The sequence below is a fragment of the Mastigoproctus giganteus genome, chromosome 13 (genome assembly GCF_048544385.1).
Source record: "Mastigoproctus giganteus isolate SK-2022 chromosome 13, ASM4854438v1, whole genome shotgun sequence".
Taxonomy (NCBI): domain Eukaryota; kingdom Metazoa; phylum Arthropoda; class Arachnida; order Uropygi; family Thelyphonidae; genus Mastigoproctus; species Mastigoproctus giganteus.
The window spans coordinates 69,677,779-69,697,352 of record NC_143587.1 but is presented as its reverse complement, the minus strand read 5'-3'; the positions used below and the strand labels follow the sequence as shown (position 1 = coordinate 69,697,352).

Below are 19,574 nucleotides of genomic sequence, written 5' to 3'. Positions count from 1 at the left end.
ATTTTATAATAAGGTTTTTTTTATATATACACAAGATTAGATTGTAATAAATTCTTGTTTGATTGTAATAAATCTCTATAACAGAAAAGAATATTTATGGTAATACTGTATCAAACAGTAACAAACAGAATTAGGTGAAATTTCAACATTTAGACAACATATCAAAATAAAAGTATGGTTATGGGTTAATACAATAAATAGTACCTTATTTTATTTAAAAATATCATCCAACTGTCCTAAGTACTAATGTAGAAAGACTACTAGTTAAATTTATCCGACCTATGTAAATAACTTAATGTGTTTGAATCACTAGTTAATCCATCAGTTAATAATATAAACTAAAGGCAATCAGCTGATTTTAAAGTTCCAAGGAATTACTTTTACCTAAAGTGAAATATACTGGATACTGGAAAAATACAACATACAAAATGAAAGAAAGTTGATTTCCTTTAAGTTAAATCCTAATTTTTTTTATATGCATTATTATTAATATCCCCAACTCATCACAAAGCAATAAGCACAATGGAATATCAGAAAAATTTTATACAATCTGAGAGCATTTTGTGACTTTCATGGACATGCAGAACTAAGTAACAGTAAAACAGTTTTATACAAGAAAATTTATTTCACACTACGTTAATAGAGATAAATCTCAGGTTCAATCTGCTATACAAGTGATATTTCTACAGAAACCCAGTAGATGCACAACAATAACATTCATATTTAAATATGCTGCAAACAATCCTTTTGAATATCTAAAAATTAATTATAGGGACAATAAAAAAAATGTATAAATCATACAAAGAAATGAAGTGAAGATATTCTTCATAAGAGACTATCAGTTTTTGTTTTGGTAGACTAAATACAATGCATTGAGAACAATGGTGCAAAATACTCATTTTAATAACTTAATACCCAAGATTATTCTGTTATTAAGAATGAAATTTTTTTTCACTCTTATGTATTACCATCCAAGTAATAACACAGGTAGTATCCAGTTCACAAGCTTCACATCAGTTCAAAATGTTCTGACTGACATAGGCACTTGATTGACTGAACTGCAAATTTCATTGCTCACTGAAGAATGCTATTCCAAGTGCCTTAATTAATTAATTTTTTTTTTTTTTCATTATGCATATCACAGAATCAGTCTTTCCTAATGTGATGTTGAGACCTAGGAAACTGTTTAGAATCTCCACTCCCCTCTTCTGTTGATAACTGAAACAAAACAATTTTTTATATTAATGTTATGTATAAAATATTGACATCAATCATCTTAAGACTACAAAGGAAGTTTTTCAGAAAGGCATTCTTACTGAAAAGATATATACAGAAAATTAACTGGATTCATGAAAAAAAAAAAAAAAAAAAATCTCCATTATCAGTAAGAGGTTATGAAAGTAACAAAGCATTTGATGAAATGTTCAACATCAGATAAATTTACAAGCCGACTTGTATCTGCCTGGCACACTTGTAACCACATGTACGTTGTTGTCATGCACAGGATTTAACCAAGTCATGAGATTAAGTGGCCTCTGCATTTTCATTATCAGTCTGAGTTTCTAAATTAAAAAGACCTGACAAAGATAAGGCAGCAGGGTTACTTTTAGACATTGAATTTTTGAAAGGTTTTCTCCATTGTAACATATTACACACTTTCTCCAGTGTGTAAACTCTGCAGACTTGCCCATGTACCCAAAACGGTCTGCATTTTACACACACACACTGTTGTAAAAGAATAGGTGCCGTTACTCATTCTTTGCTATCAGGAAAAATTGAAAATTAAAGACATGAAAAGTATAGTACTTTAAAAAATAATTTCCTGATATTATTACTTTAGTAGTAATGTTTTTGGAATAAGAACAGCAAATTAAGTATATTATCACAGTTTATTAAGCACAGATTTATTATTCAAGTATAATAGGGGGCTTTGCCCCCTGCTCGCTTCTTTTGATAAAATAAAATACTTAACAGAAGCTTTCAAAACTGTCTCTTCCTTAGCTATGAAATACATAAATATGTTACATATGGAAATCAAGAATGGTACCACGTGGTCATGTAAGATAAACAAACTACGTGCACGAGGTTATCTAGCATGAACACGCTTAAACAGAAGCTTGTTTTACCACAGTAAAACAAGTTTCCATTATATATTTTAATATTTGTTGCATATTACCACGTAACCCACACCCTCTTCTCCCATTGGCTGAATAAATACCACTAGAGGAAAATTATTTTAATGTATAGAAAGATAAAAAAATAAGTAAAATTTTAACATAATAAATTTTTTTAGAGAATATTCCAAATTTTTATTGAGTTCACATCCAACACACTATGAATTCTTTTCTTGTTTGTCTCTGTTGCTGAATGACATTTCCGAAGCAGCCACGAATCAACATATTTTGCTGAACTGAAGTGTGTCAGCGGTGGTGCTAAAATTTTAAGAAATTGTAGTGAAGAAATTGTTTTTGTCATCAACGAAGCTCTGGTTGGGCTGATGATCAGATTCGAATATTTGTGAAAATCCTTGTTCACATTCACTTGATATCACACTCTGAGCGTTCACGAAATGGTTCAATTTTTCCAAAAGTCTTTTTGATTAGGTATTATCGAAATGCACAAATTATCTTGAAATTATCTCTTTCATTTAACTGAAGCCTAATTTTACAGAATATTACAAATTTTGAAGTGTACTGCATCCAAATGTCACAAGCCACTGTTAAATAAAGTGCCTCTATGCCCTACTTTTCTGCACTGTCCCAAAAAAAAAAAAAAAAAAAAAGCAGAGTGTGTGTGTGCGTAGTAGTGGCATGTGATGCAAGAAAGCAAATGTATGAGCTTATGCAGCATCAGCCAAAAAAAAAAAAAACACACACCATTCCCTCCAAATGCCTGTCCAGTTCCTCCTTAAATTTATTCAACCTATCAACTCTCACAACGACAAATGGAAGTTTGTTCCAGCAATTAACCACCCGCTGGCTAAAGGCAAATTTCCGCACATCTATTCTACATCTGTCTTTTCTTAATTTGAATTTATGCCCCCTAAGGTTCGTAATCTGAACAAGTGGAAGGATCCCATCAGAATTCAGCGTGCTCAACCTATTCAAGGCCTTATATACCTCAATCAGATCACCGCGCAGGTGCCTAGTCTCCAGCCACTGCAATTTGCAGAACATTATGTTCTTCTGAGACAAAAGACAAAAATAAACATTCAGCATGCGTGACAACATTGTCACTACAAAATGCAATGCATAAAGATATGTGCAGTGCATTTACATGCAGTGATGCTTATTTGTTTGCAGATGTCTGATTACAATGCATTTTTGCTGTGTGAAACTGAAATATCGCACAAGTAAAACATGTTACCTTTCTCAGATTTTAGAATACCCAGAAAACCTTGCATACTGTCATTTCTTTGGAATGTATGCCAAAAGATATTCATTAGCTTTGCACCACACAAACCCAATAGTGCAACTGAAATATCATGTTTCAGAGAACAACTCTATGAACACGTTTCTATTTTGCAATGGAGACTATCACAGCACATTCAATGTTCAATTTGTTAATAAGCAGAAATTCACTTAATTACACGTTAAGTAAAATTGCAAAATCCAATTTCAGTGTGTGGGGGGGGAGGGGTGAAAAGAAAAACTGAGTTTTTGAAAAAAAGACTGAGAAAGTCTGTGGCCAACTACAACTATATTTTTATGGTGACAAAAAAGATCAGAGTTAAAAAAAATTAATTCTCTGTTGTAAAGTCAAAGATTAAAGGTTCTACCTTTAAACGTGTGGTAATATTAGTGTGGAAAGATGACTGCTACTAATTAGCATTGCTTGTTTCTAGTTCACATTACTTATAAATTTTCTCCTACATGATTTAACAATTATTAATAGTTTAGAATGGTTGTAAACTGCATCTTTTTTGAAATACAGTAATACCCCGAAGTTACGCGACAGGTGGGTCCGACGAAAATCGGGTAAGTCGAATTCGCGTAAGTCGGGGTACAACTTTGCATATAAATACATATAAATTTTGCTTAATTGGGACCAAGGACTAACAAAAACACTAGTTTAGAAGAAAAATATTAATAAAATTGCAGTTCTTTATACATATTAATACAAAATATGTATTAAAAAAAACAAATGACTTACGTAAAAAAGTTATTTCGATGTCGATGGCTTCATAAAATCTAACAAATTCGTCTGACGACACAGCGCGTTCTTTTTTTCACGCAGAATTTCTTCGTAGCAAGCTAATAATTTTTTTTTATTCCTTGCTTTATAGCTATAACGCGTTCTTCGTTGGAGTCTATGTTTTCTAAAATTTTTAAGCCCTTTACAATTGAGCCCTTTTCAATTTTCAACCTGTCAAGTTTGCAATTGTCATGTGCTTTTCGCCGTTGCTTCATTTAGGCCTGTAGCACGTGCAATATCACATGGTCTTTCATTTCGCTCAAAGCGTTTCACAATTTCATATTTTTTCTCTATTGACAGAGGTGGACTGGCCATAAGCCTTACCGGGGAAACCCCGGTGGGCCAGTGTGATTTTGGCCATAAACCATAGTATGAGGCCACTATAAATTTCCCGGGGTAAGAATTTGACCCAGTCCGCCTCTGTTTATCGATAATTGCTTTTCTTTTTCTCTCTGAATCTGCAGTGTCTTCACCAGGACGCTTCCTTTTCACACCTTTTAATTAAGTATTTTACTCATTTTTAGGGAATAAAGCACAATTACAAAACGAGGAGGCACGCTTGATACGCATAAACAAAGCTGCGCGCATGTAGCAACTGAATAAACAACACCATAAAGGCAGAGATGCACTATTAACACCTCACATTTCTAGGGGTTACTACCATAAAACAATAAAAATACAGTTGCGTTTCTGCTAGTGAAATCTGTTATAAACTGGTAGTAAACTCGATCTAATTGCATTTGCGATTATACCGATAGCTGGAATTGTGTTGGTTTTTACGTTATTATGGTGAAATGTGTTTCCCCTTCACTGATATAAAAAATATAAAAGCAACAAAGTTGAATTTTGTTCATCTTTCGCTCTCATTCTCCGCCGTCGCACCGTATATCGATAACATATGAAAAACGACCTTGAAGATAGTGGGCGGCAGCGTTGCCAAATGAAAAAAAATCAAGAACCGCGTAACTCCGAGTTCGCATAAGTCGGGGTAACGTAAGTCGGGGTATTACTGTACTCATGTTTTGAACAATAAACATGGAAACAAAGGAGGCGATAATCACTTAGGATAGTGAGTAATGTGCTCAATATTCAAATCTTACAAGCTTCTTGGTGTGCCAAATTTGAAATAAATTTTGAAAAAATTCAAAAATGAAGTGAATGTTATTGTTTGTTATTTGGTTTTTAGGAGCATTAGCAACTAGGTCCATATTGCTCCATGAATATGCAGTGGTCATTCCCTGACCTTTCCGCATCCTCCGTATTTGGTGGTGACGGGCTCGAACCCCAGTCTAATCAAGAAGCATGTGCTACGCGTTGCTGCTCCTTCCCACCTGGCTAAGGAGGCGCCGATGAAGTGAATAAAACATCTATTATAAGCAGAAATATATGCATGTTCACATATTTTATATTTCATGCACGTAACAGTTTTCTTTAACAAGAAAATGGAAGAATAAAGATTCATCTTCAATATTTTATATCTATTTTTTTAAATAAAAGGTTTTAAAAAAAATGCAGCATTTTTAAATATTCAATCTTTTATTAAAAACTAAAAAAAAAATTCACATCATAAATATTGCAATCTATTAAGAAAAGATTGTACATTGGTATACTCCAAGCAGAATATGAAAAATTCAAACTTTTTCCAGAAATTAAAAACAAGGTTCACACCTGGCAGAGGTTGCAATTGTGTGCTTTGTTATAATTTTCTGATTGGTAGTCAATATTTTGGGATATCTGGTATCAGCAGGTCTTCATTATGTTAGAGCATTATGAAAAAATCTGTCCATTTTTTCTAGACATCCCTAGACACACCTGGCAGAGGTTGCAATTGTGTGCTTTGTTATAATTTTCTGATTGGTAGTCAATATTTTGGGATATCTGGTATCAGCAGGTCTTCATTATGTTAGAGCATTATGAAAAAATCTGTCCATTTTTTCTAGACATCCCTGATATTTTTGTCATACAGAAATAGCAATCAATGGTGTGGTGAAAACTGCAACCACAGAGGAACAGCATTATGCATACTTTTAATTTTTCTAGTTAGTTACACCCTCAGATATGTGGTGCAGGTAAATACAGTACACATGAAGCCCAAACTTTGTCCTGATAACCAATCTCACAACCAAAGTATGTGCACATGTACTAATACTGCAGATTTTCTTCCTCTGATTTTTGTTTTAAACCGTCCACCACACACACAGCAGAAATTGTCAAGACAATTCAGACACTTCCTTTGCTTCTGCTTACACCTTTCAACAATGAAAGCAAAATGAAAGCTAAGCAAAACACAGAAGAAAAACAATATGCAATAGATGTGCAGATAAACTACATGTACTCACACTACAACTACTTACTATCTTTGCATTACTGAAAGAGAGAGGGGTAGGAGGCAGATAGACAAGATCAAACATGTTAACTCTCCCCAACATTTACCACAATCTATAAGCACATGCACATAGACTAAGTTGTAGTAAGATATACATATTATTGGTAAATACAAAATTATGTGCACAAGTAGTTCCCAACGTTACGAGTTCCTAGCACCCTCTCAAAGCAAAAACTCGCTTTGAGAGCGTGCTAGGAACTGGCCAATTGCTCCATTCTCTGGTCAGTTTCATCTCCAATAAATTTGCCAACCAGGTCCTATGAAGAAGTGTGTTTATCATAAATAAAAAGGAAATGAGGACAAACTGCATTCCTGCAAGTCTTACATGGCACATACAGCTATTAATTTTTATGCCACCAAAAAAAATTATTCCCCTTCCTCACATAAACACCACCAAAACTGTCCTTTCCCTATATGTCACAATATTTTTTCCTTCCAGTGATATACAGTCAAGAATCACTATTCCAGCTGAAACATATTCCAGCATAACTTTACTTCATTGTGCAGTGGCCCCCACTACAGTCCATAATACACAGGCTCTCTTGTGGGTTTGGACAAGAGGAACAGAAATCACATTTCCTAATAGAGTTCCTAAATAATTTAAAAAAAAAAAAGCACAAAATATGCTGTTGTCTTGTCAAACTAACAATGACTTCCAAAAACTATTTTACACAAAATAATACATGAGCTATTTATAAGTTAGTGCAAAACAATTTTGTTTTGCACTAACTTGTACAAAACAAAACTTTGCACTAACTTGTACATAGTCTAATTCTCTTGCAGCTCAGGCATAAGCTCTTAATGCATTTTAGTCTTAATTCGTCTTATACACCATCAGGAAACTCTCATATTGTGGAGTTATACTTCATAACTGTTTTGACATCATTACATCACTAGGGTACCTACCCACCCACTAAAGAAGGGCCAAACAGCCCTTTAAACGGTTTCTTAAAAAACAGGGTAAAACGGAGAAAGAAGTGGACGAGTGGAGGCCAGTATCACTGCTTAATACTGATTATAAGCTGTATGCCAAAGTACTAAACACCCGAATCAAACAGCACTTTGGGCACATTATAGGTCCCAATCAAACATATGCAATCCCAACAAGATCTATGATGGCAAATCTATCATTTCTAAAAGATTTGCAAGCATACTGCAATCAGAAACAATACAGCATAGTGGTGGCGGTACTTGATTTGGCAAAGGCCTTCGATAAACTCTCCCATGAGTACCTAAGGAATTTGATGCATACAGTCCAAATGGGGTCTTTGCTTAGAACAGCTATCATAAGTCTGTACAAAGGGGCACAAACTACTCTCTTGATTAACGGCTATAGCTCAGAGAAAATAAAACAGGAATGGGGAGTTAGACAGGGGTGCCCACTAAGCCCTGCACTATTTTCATTGGCACTGGAACCCATATTGAAGCAATTAACCATTTCTAAAAACATCAGGGGGGTTCGTCTTCCTGGTCCACACTCTGATTGCAAATACGTAGCACATGCGGATGACGTGATTCTAACCCTAGCGGATAGCAGTTCCTTACGAAGAGTGCTGGTTACTTTCAGTCATTTTAGCCTATCAAGTGGTCTGTGTCTAAACAAAAGCAAGACCAAACTCTAACAGTGGGGAACTGAGGCTCCAGTACAATTGCCACCAGGCCTCACGGTCTCGACAGCACCTATAACCATCCTGGGGGTATCTTTTGCAAAATGTCCGGTAACATCGTCCTGGCAATTACTAGACTCTTGGGAGGATGCTCTGTCAGAGTGGAATCTGGGGATGGTATCTTTCTCCGGAAGAGTGTGCATTATGTGGACAATTCTGGTACCGATCCTGATGAACATTGTGCCATTTACGTCATTCAATTACTGCACACAGAGAAAGTTAACCTGAAGACTATTTAAGTTTTTCTGGAACAGTAGATAACAAGAAGTAATGCAGCAGAGGCTACACAGCAGATAGTGTGAGGGGGGCTATGCAGTACCACGGTTAGAGTGGTTGAGGTGGGCATATGTGCTAAAACACACTCAGACTGCCCTATGGGGAGTCCATGTAGCGGCTGCCTTGGTAAAGTATAATATGGGGAGGTTCACTGAATTGCTAGGAAAGGAACATACTGGTCCAACAGTAGAGATAATAACACATTTTTACAAATTAGTAATCAAGCATTTACAAGAATTATCTGCAGGGGGCTTATACAGGGAAACAAGCTCAAGATTTCAGAAATTTATTGAAAGTTATCCGATATAAATGCACTGGCAGTACCGGTGCCACAAAGATGGCTGAGACTGGACACGACTAGGATGTTGAGTAACCTACATCACCACATAGGTTACGAGTCACAAAGAGACCTGGCATGGAGAATAATACACAGACACCTGCCAGTGGAGAAAAAAAGCCAAATTCCGGGGGCATATGAATGTTGAGTATCTATATTGTAAGGCATGTGAAACAGTGGAACATGCATTTTTCACTTGTCCGGTTACTCAGCGGATCTGGATTCGTGTGCATAAAACAATGAGAATACCGCGCTTTACTAGGGAACAAGTACTAGTTCTACAGTTTCCAGCCCCGATTTCCAGAGCAACAAGCATCCTGATATACCTCCTAAATGAAGGTAAATATCAAGCTTGGAAAATCAGGAAAAGAAAAGAAGGCTCTGCAGCAGAGGTGTCAAAATGCGCCCTTCGAATGATGCATGCTGCAATAAGAAGATTCTTGGTACTAGAGTTACTGCAACTCGGAAGGCAAAGATTTTTACAGCTATGGTGCTTCCCCACACCTCTATGTCAACTAATAGATAATAACATATGTGCAGCTTAGATGGTAATGATCAGTCTAGGCTAGGGGTGTTACATACCAACCAGATTAGCTTAGTTATTAGGGGATAGGGACCAAGTCAGCTGCAGGCATTTGGTCTCTCTCCTGTATGTACGGTGGCTAAGCTTTAAAAGCTTCAGGTGGTAAAAGGAGGGTGTAAGAGGGGGATGACCCTAGAACCTATGTAGGGCAAGCCTACTCCAGGCGGCCACCAACTTGGTGGTCTCCCACTCAGCCATCCTTTTATCCATTGTGGCAACTTGCCCTTATTGCCGTTCTGTTCCAGTTTGTGCAGTGGTCTTCCTTGAGCAGCGGTACCAGAGCTTTCCTGGAGTCCAGGTATATGATGTCAAAGTTGTTTTTTGCATCCAGTTCCTTTGTGGCCACATCATGATATCCAATAGAATTTGCCAGACAGGACTTTCCCTTAACGGGCCCGTGCTGTGTCTGAATTGTTGCTGCAGTCTTGTCTGGATGGTCCGGCAGTGCATCTTTGACCAGTGACTCCACTGTTTTGCCCGGAACAGAAGTTGAACTGACTGGTCTTTAATTGCTCGTTTCACCCTTCGATGCCCCTTTGTGAACTGGATAGATCCCATCCACCCCAGGTGCCAATCTTGTGTTTAGCTTCAGCAGTTTCTCCTGCACTTTGCTCTTAGTTGTTGCAAAGTCATTGAGCGCCCTGCCGTTGTTTGATGGCCTTCTGGCATTTTCAATCTTTAATAACTCATGTGTGGGTGTAGATGCAAAGTGCTCATTTGGTTTGTTTGCTGTCTGAGCGGGATCATCAACAGTCGAGCCATCGATATCAAGTAGACCAATTTGATATATGCCCTTCGTTTTAGAGTTTATATAAGTAAAGAAATCCTTGCTGTTTTTCCTCAAATCCTTTGCCAAAGATTTCTCTTAATCTGCCTTCGCCTGCCTAACGTCCTTTGTGACTTGATTACAGACCAGCTTGTATTTGCCACAGGCTTCTGTGTTGCCTGATAATTTATATGCCTCCCATGCATTTTTCTTCTCTGCCACGAGTCTCATTAGTTCATTTGACAACCTTCTATCCTATCTGTACACATTGTACTCCCCAAATTTCAATTCTGCATTCCTAATATCTGTGTGACAAAACGTCTCTGATATCCCAACAATATCCTCCTTTGATGTGTTCAGTTCTGCAAATTGCTGCATCTGAAGATTAGGCACCTGCAGGAAGATTTGTTTGGGATGTTTAAGGCTTTGAATAGATTGAGTAAGCTCAATAATGATGAAATCCTTCCTGATGATGGTATCCTTCCTGATGTTGATGATGGTATATCAAGGTTAATGTCCAAGTTTGCAGATGATACAAAGGTTGGCAGGGTTGTTAAGGACACTACTGACAGTATGCTGCTGCAACAGGATCTGGAAAGGTTGAGCAGATGGGCTGAGAGGTGGCAAATGAAGTTTAGCATTGACAAATATAAAGTACTACATATGGGAAGCAGTAACTTCAGAGTAATGTATAAACTCTGTGATACTACACTGACAGTGGTAGAGAATGAAAAGGACCTGGGGCAGATAGGAAGTTTTCTGAGCAGTGCAGACAGTCTGCAAGAGTAGCTCAGTGTCTTGTCAATGATATACAGGAATTTTTCTAGCAGGGATAAGGAGGTGATTATACCCTTGTATAAGGCAATGGTCAGGCCACACCTTGAGTACTGTATACAGGTCTGGAGGCTTCATTTTAAGGAGGATGTAGAGCTGTTGGAATGAGTACATTGAAGGGCAACAAGATTAGTGAATGGAACAAAGGATTGCTCCTACGAAGAAAGGCTTAAATTTTGCAAATTACAGTGTCTGGAGACTAGGCACCGGCGAGGTGATCTGATAGAGGTGTATAATGCCTTGAATGGTTTGAGCATGCTCAATGCTGATGGGATTCTTCCTCCTGCTGAGAATAATCACCTGAGAGGGCATAAATTCAAATTGAGGAAAGACAGATGTAGGATAGATGTGTGGAAATTTGCCTTTAGCTAGCGAGTAGTTGGTTGGTGGAACCAACTTCCGTCCATTGTTGTGGAAGTTGATAGTCTAAATAAATTTAAGGCTCAGCTGGACAAGTATTTGGAACAAACGGAGGGGTGAAATGGGAGTGGGTTTTTTTTTTTTTTTTTTTTTGCTGATGCTGCAATAAGCTTGCTTTCTTGCATCATATGCCTCTACTAATGCTAATACATGGACTGGGCCTTCCTCGGAGTGTGTCAGTGGACGAGTGAGCAGCCCAATTGGGTTGAGTCATATAGAGATGAGTGAATAAGGGCGCTGTCCCTATTCGGTTTTTTTTTTTAAAGCCATACAGGCCACTAGATAGTACCAAAGCAGGACCAATAAAGGGTCCCTGAAGGGTTAATTCCATAGAAATATCCAGAAACTGGAAAGCACATCTGGTCTAACCAGTACGCCTATCTACCCACTGATGAAGGCTCAAGAGCCAGAAACGGCACCAGAGGAAGATCTTAATCATCTTTGCAGGACTCTGACTGGTAACAACAGTCCCCGTCAGGGGGACGTGTTGCCCAGCCGGGGCATGGAGCTCTGAGTTCGTACGAATTATAACTAATTATCCCTTTCATTCTTCTACGGCATCTTTTCCTCTCCCTCCCTTACTATCACTTTCCAACCTCTTTTTTCTTTGCTCAGTCTTATAGGGATATTGAGGATAGCTGATATCTTTATCCCATACTATATTTCAAAACGGAGACATCTGGGTGGTGGTATCCACTGAGAATAAGTAACAACAGTCTTCTCCTTTTGGTGAAGCATTACTTATTTGAAGTAGTGCAATATCATGGCAACTCGTTGTGAAGGTATTCACAATAAGAGATATAACTTAAACGATGCCGCCTTTACAAAAATTTGCTAATTCAGAGTTTAGCTGTGTACTAATATGATGCATTTGCATCATATTAGTATGTAGCCTAATTCTCTTTGCAGCCTGAGGCATAAGCCCTTAATGCATTTTAGTTTACATGGGCTATTACAAGATGAATGCCATGCTCAACAAAACCAGTTTGAATTGAAACTTGGACTATTAGTTTTAAAGGGACTGAGGGGTGAAAAAAGAGAAGGCATTTACCCAGCTCCTCTGAGATTCTTTTTTCAGGATACTTTTATTCCTTTTTCTTATTATTTCTGTTTTACATGAAATTTGAATAAATTGAGGGGCGCAGTGCATTCCTTTACCCTCTTTCTTTCTTTCTTTTTTACTTCGTCTAGTGTGAACTCAGCTAACAGTTCACTGGTAGTCATTAGGATTCTTTTTCAAGTGCCTGGCTTCCCACCAATAAGGTGCCAAATGACACTAAAACAGCCATATAGGAAGTGGTAGAAATATGCATATTTGCTAAAAGTCATCTTGTAATAGCCTACATATTTTGGTGTTCCTATCTTTATCAGCTATTGTTGAGAGATGTCACTGAAGAGAAAGATCGACAAGGAATCAAAAAGAAAAAGAACCAAAATGGATGATTTGATATCATGGGTTGAAGGTGGCAAGAGAGTGTGAGAGATGGAGATGCAATTACACCATAGCTGTTACAGACCTGCTATTTAACAGAATACATTTGCTGTATGTCTATTAGTGAGTCTCTGATACTGAAGTATTTGTCCAAGATAGTTTTTGGAAATTTGATAAGACAGCAGAAATTCACTATAGTACATTTTTTTGTATATTGTTAATTGAACTTAAGACTTTTTTCAAAGATGGCATTTTGAAGTCTTAAGAAGTTTGACAAGACAACATTTTATAAATATACAATTTAAGTATATTTTGCTGGCATTAGGGCCACTAGTGCAACTAGTGCTAATCTCCTAATTAAATTCCTGCACTGAATTTAATGACAGTATTTTTATTTATTTACAATTAGTAGTTTTCATAATCACTCCAAGGCATTTGGAGTGATAATGAAAACTGGATAATGTCCCTGCTATTCATTATCATTATTGATAATGAATAGCAGGGACAGAGTGACATTATGCTCCACAGTAAAACACATATTCTCGGTATTTTCACTAACTGTACTATTAGAGTAAGTCAAGGGCTGTGAGGCACTCCTTCTATTGTCTTTTTCCCCTACTTTGACTAATGACATTTAGTTTGTTATTACGTTTGCCTACTTTTTAGTGAAATTCAGATGTGGTCCTTTTATATAAATTTGATGTGCATTTAATGAAAAATGCAAGTGAAAATTCAAATATGGCATACATAACTAATAAAAGTACAAAAAGTCACATAGCCCTAACTCTGCTGGCTGGATAAACATCATGACCATTTTTATTTTCTGCATGAAAATTAATTTTTTTCCTAGTTTTTATCCCTGAAAGTCACTAAGTCAGGTCACTCTAAAATCACTTTGAAGACTGATAAAAAAGCTGAAAGTTTGAAAGAAATCAAATTCTCAATAAATCAAAAAATATCTTTTAACAGGGGTGCTTACCTGTTCTTCTTCATGATCTATTTCTTGTTCTGTTTCATTTAGTACTTCTGGCTTTACTATTTCTCCTTCTGATTCACCTTCTTCTTCCTCCTCCTCTTCCTCCCCTTCATTCTCTAGTTGTTCTTGCTGCTGTTTTATTACTTGACTCTCCAATGGAAGTTCCTCAACTTTTTCAGTACTATATTTATTTTCCTCCTCCACCTCCACCTCACCCTCCTCTTCAGTTTTCTCCTTTTCCAAACTCTGAGCTTTTAGCTCTGGATCATCTGGGATGGGTTCATCAGTCTTCTTATTTTTTGCTTGCATTTTTAATTCTTTTGCCTGAAATAAAATTCAGAGAATTTAAGATCTTAACAGAATAGTCATTTCAATACCAACTTTCAGTGATTGTCAGGTCAATTATTTGAACTTGAGAAAAAAAAGAGGATTTTCCTAATTAGACAAAAATAAACATTTAACTATCTTTGAAGAGACTTCCCCTGTCAAAGCACTGACAAATAAGTATTGAGTAAGGCATTCTAATATTTAGAAGTTGGCATAGCACCTTTTTCAGGAGTATGATCCAAATCTTGGGTATATACCTCCATAATCATTCAAGACATATGCAATCTTACCACCATGTAATCTCAGGCAGAAAAACTCAGATATCGAAGATACTGAAGCTTTAATCCGGCTTTTGCCTTGCCTCAATAATTTTAAGCCTATTAAACATATGAAGAGAGAAACAAGGTACAGAAAAATTACTAATCATTTTTGATTTTTATTTGTACAATAACATTGTATTTTCCAAAGCAAATTTTTTACTGTACAGCATTTTAATCTGATGTGAATGCAATGCATTGATTTGATTTTTTTTTATTATGTATTATTGATAATAACCACAAATGTAAATACAGTATTGTACTTGAGATAACATCAGTTTAACACTGTTCTTCTCTGAGGGTAACTTAGGTAAAAATAACAGATAATTTGGATATAGGGTATGTGACGCTTGGGCAAGGAAAATGGGTTTTGTTGTCTAATGATTAGTCATTTAATCCATAATGGAAGGGTGCAGTGTGTCAGATAACACCCAAGTTATAAAATCTGCAACAATTCCACAGAACAAATTATGCTTTTGTTTAAGTTTGGCAAGTTCATTAATTGGCTTTGGTGTATAGGGAGAAACTAAGGACTTAACCTTCTCTGGTCTGGATTTATCTTTACTGGGGTAGTATGAGTCTGAGCCTCCACGACAGCATAGTGATTTCTATCACATGTGGAAAATTTTAGGTTTCAGTCTTGTCAGACTAAGGAATTCATACATGCTCCTACAGTTAGTTAACAGATGGAACCTCCCTTGATGTTTTCAAAACTTCAGTCTTCAATGCATGCATATTTGCATGTGAAAACACACATCTGTACAGACATAACACACAATAAGCCATACTAAAGTGGTACACTATAGCCAAAGAAGCCAATACACCAAAACCCCTATGCCACTGGATGGTAGGGGGAAATACTCTTCAATACTGCAGCCATGAAAAGAAGAAATATAGACAAAGCAGAAGGTAACTTCAACTTTGTCTATATTTCTCAGAATGTTCAGAGGTTTAATGGGAAAGTATTTGAATAGAACACAAACCAAAATGACTTCTAATTAGTCATTCACTTCCACTGCACAATACATAGCTCAAAAAAGCCAGTACATAACGTCAGCTGGCTGCTACTCACATGATTAATATATACTATTCCATTTCATCATCAGTCTTAGAAATATTTCAATCATTATCAATCTTAGAAATATTTTTTAAACAAATGAGTTAAATGGCTGAATGTGCCTTTGCTCTTATTGTCTTTTGCACCATATCGAGCACAGATGAGTACTCAACAATGTGTTTATGACATTTGAAACACTGTAGAAAGTCTGGGGGAGAGGGTGCTGTTCAAGTACTGGTCAGATGCATAGTTTTGGTGCTCCACTATTTGTTGTGATTTTAGTAGTTTAAAGTGTCGCTTTTGCTCTATTTTGTGTCCATCAAGTTCCTCTTCTCAAGATGTGTCCACACATCAACTTTGTGAAGATCAGCCAAGGTAAATGAAAATTATGGTCACTTTACATTAGTGTTGATCTCGCTGGGTTACAACGTGATAACTTTCCATTGTATATTAAGATGAATTTTGTTAAAGCTATTGGTACCGCAAATATCGCCCAAATGATGATGATAGCCACTATCGGGAATTGTAATTGAACAGCTTTATAGCCACATATGTCTTTCATGATGAATATCAGATGTGTTACTGCTTTTCTGTCTAACTTTAATATGATGCCTGATAAACAAAGGCAGTTATTCTCAGTGTACACCATGCGGTCGAGCCCTGATTGGTCGGAACTTGTCTGAGTGACCGTTGGTGTGAGTTATTTGCCACGTACTTTAATAAGACATCTATATATCTAGAACATTTAGGAGTACTAAATATATTTGATCTAATACAGGATTAATAAAAGTTATTTAATGTCACTATATTTATGATATTCAGTGTGTGTGTGTGTGTGTGTGTGTGTGTGTGTGTATATATATATATATATATATAACAATACGTTCTCAGTGTACACCACGCGGTCGAGCCCTGATTGGTCGGACCCTGTCTGAGTGACCGTTAGTGTGAGTTACTTGTTACATACTTCAAGTACTTACATCTATATCCAATACATTTTAGGGGTACTAAATATACTTGATTTAACATAGGATTAATAAAAGTCAGGTAAAATCACTATATCATGATACTGAGAATATATATAATGATGTGCACAGTGCTGTCCTCCCAGAATAAATAATAAACTAAGCACAACATCCGGGTATTTTGGTACTTAGGGTTGAGACTTCTTCCCCCCCCCACCCTCAACCCAGCAAGCTCTGGGGCAACAAACATGAAACAGAATCTGAAGTAAACATTGCACTCCTGCAGCTAAGCAATTCAGTAGCTGCCCTATAGAACTCTTCATCCAGGGAAAATATGGAACCGATAAACTGAAACAGACCTGGCCAGAAAATCGAAAAATCCAAGTACGCCTCTGAAAAAGCCTATAAATAACGATGACCCAATACTTATAGAGATTGTGTTTGTTTGTTATTTGGTTTTTAGGAGCATTAGCAACTAAGGCCATATTGCTCCTGGATATGCGGTGGTCATTCCCTGACCTTACCGCATCTTCCGTATTTGGTGGTGACCAGCTCGAACCCCGGTCTAATCAAGAAGCGTGTGCTACGCACTGCTGCTCCTTCCCACCTGGCTACGGAGGCACTACTTATAGAGAATAACGAAGACTTGGACAGTACTCTAACAACATCCACAGCAAAGAGAAAGGGCAAGCAACACACAGCTCCCAGATCAGAGATGAAAACCCACTCCAAAAGCGAGAACAAAGACCAAACGGAGCAAGCAGACTATCTCCCAACAAGAAAATGCGACAGAAAAAGGGCAGGAAGAACAACAAGAAACCCCACTGGACCCTAGACTACCTGAAGGCACTGCACTGGAGCAGTCTCTTGATCTAAGGACTACCCTAGAAAGCCTATTTAAAGAACAACATAACAGGATTACGACTGCACTCAGAGGGAAATAGTGGGATTATGGATGAAAATGGAGATAATCCTAGTCCAGACCAACTTGGAAAAAGAGGTTGCTTTAGCCAAACTTCAAGTCTATCAAAACAGTAGGGCAAGAAAAATGCTACAGTGTGTCCCTACCTACTCCCAAGTGCTGAGGACCAACCTAAACAAACCAAACGAAAGCACCATTACAAACTAGACCACAACAGCCCAGAGGAAAACCCTCATACCAAAACAGCACCTAGCTGTACTAAAACCAGCCTCTACAAAAACACACAAGACAGTGAAGAAGTAAAACAAACAATAGTAGAAAAGCTGAAAGGTGACTTCAAGCATACTAAGATTACATCTATTCGGAAAACAAGAAACGCAGAGGTGTTAACTGAGACTGAAACTGCAGAGGACATAAAAGGTATAATTAGCAACTCTAAAATTTCAATGCTGGGAGTCCTTGCTGGAAAGGGCCAAGCATCATTGCATTTGATGTACACAAAGAGACAACCCCAGAAGAACTAACAGAGGAAATATACTGCAAAAACTTGAAGCAGACACTGATGGAGGAAGAATCAGGGCAACACGTTATGCCCAAACATAAAACTAAATCCAGAAATAGAAATGCCATAAATCGGATCATAGAGCTCTCAGCAGCGGCCTAGAAATCCTAGAAATCTTTGAGTCAACAATCAAGAATTTATGTAAACTGGGGCAGCCACGGTTTTCATGAGCACATGTCTGTTCCCAAATGCTACAGGTGCTGCCGCTTTGGTCACACGACCCACACCTGTAAGCAAACACATCTTACCTGTGACCATTGTGCTGATACCGGACATGAATTCACATTCTGCCCCAGGAAAGCAGAACCTGCAATTTGTGTGAATTGTAAAGAAATGAAGCCACCATTTGATCACTCACTATGGGATAATAAGTGTCCAATCTACATAAAGGCTAAGAGTGCACAACAGAACCGAGTATGGGCAATAACAGGAATTACTATAATCAAACAAAGATTAAATTCGCACAGCACAATGCTCAGAGATCTAAGGCTGTTGCTGCACAAATGGCTAAAAAAGCCACGGAAGAAAATTATGACATACTAATGCTACAAGAGCCTTACACCTACAACAAGGAAGTAAAAGGCTACCCCCTACATTACAAGATCGTACAAGTCGACAGAGACAACCCATGGGCTGCTATCGCTGTCCGGAATGCTGACCTCATGGTAACCAAGATCTCAGACCTATGTACAAACTGGGCCGTATGTGCCCATATAACCTCACCGTTAGGGGAATTTTGTCACCTCTATATATGCCCGTCCGGGAGAAGATATATTGCCCGTGACAAGATATATGCAAAATATCCAACTACAAATGCAGAATGCCAAACTCATAGTAGGAATGGATGCCAACTGCAGATCCCCTGCTTGGAACAGTGAAAGACCAGACTGTATGGGTGCAAGAAATGGTCAGCACCTGGAGAATTACATCTCCAACAGTAATCTAGCAGTTCTGAACATACCTAATCAACCGCCAACTTTCTCCAGCACACTATGGGAGGCAAATATAGATGTAACTCTTGCCACTCGGTCGATTATTGGGAATCTCTCCCCCTGGGTGGTACAAGAACACTAGAACACTGGACCACCTCGGACCACAGAGTCCTAACCTTTGACCTCCACCACTCCTTAGGAGCACAGTATTTAGGTGGATTGCATTGATGCAATCGCCAAGATATGCCATCCAAAAAGCAGACTGGAACTTATTCCAACAGACATTGATGGAAAAAGCCAGGAATTGACCCAAAATATCTCAATTCAGACCAACACCAACAAAAAGTAACACAGCTTATAACTGAAGCAGCAAACATGGCCATCAGGAAGAAGAAGTCCATTCCCAAAGCAGTCTACTGGTGGTCACCAGAACTCCAGGCAATAAGACACTGAGTGAATAATGCCCGAAAAAGGTTTCAAAGGGTGCACAGATCTTCACCCCAAGCATAGGTTGACATACTCAGACAGCAATACCGGGAGGTCAGGAACCAATATACGGCTCAAATTAAAACAAGAGACTCTCCTGGGAAGACCTTGTATCCACAGTGGGAAATGCAGACC

The 19,574-nt window shown here is 37.7% G+C and overlaps 1 protein-coding gene across 1 annotated transcript in view; it reads right to left on the bottom strand.

The window, feature by feature from the left end:
• Window positions 1-491: 491 nt before the first annotated feature.
• Window positions 492-19,574, bottom strand: part of LOC150076146 (calmegin-like) — a 308,067-nt gene continuing 288,984 nt past the window's right edge. The window contains exons 19-20 of the mRNA XM_090387267.1: window positions 13,875-14,195; window positions 492-1,218 (exon numbers count right to left, since the gene is read on the bottom strand). Of these exons, the coding sequence (XP_090243393.1) occupies window positions 1,147-1,218; window positions 13,875-14,195 (393 nt within the window). The 3' untranslated portion in view covers window positions 492-1,146. The remainder of the gene's footprint in view (window positions 1,219-13,874; window positions 14,196-19,574) is intronic.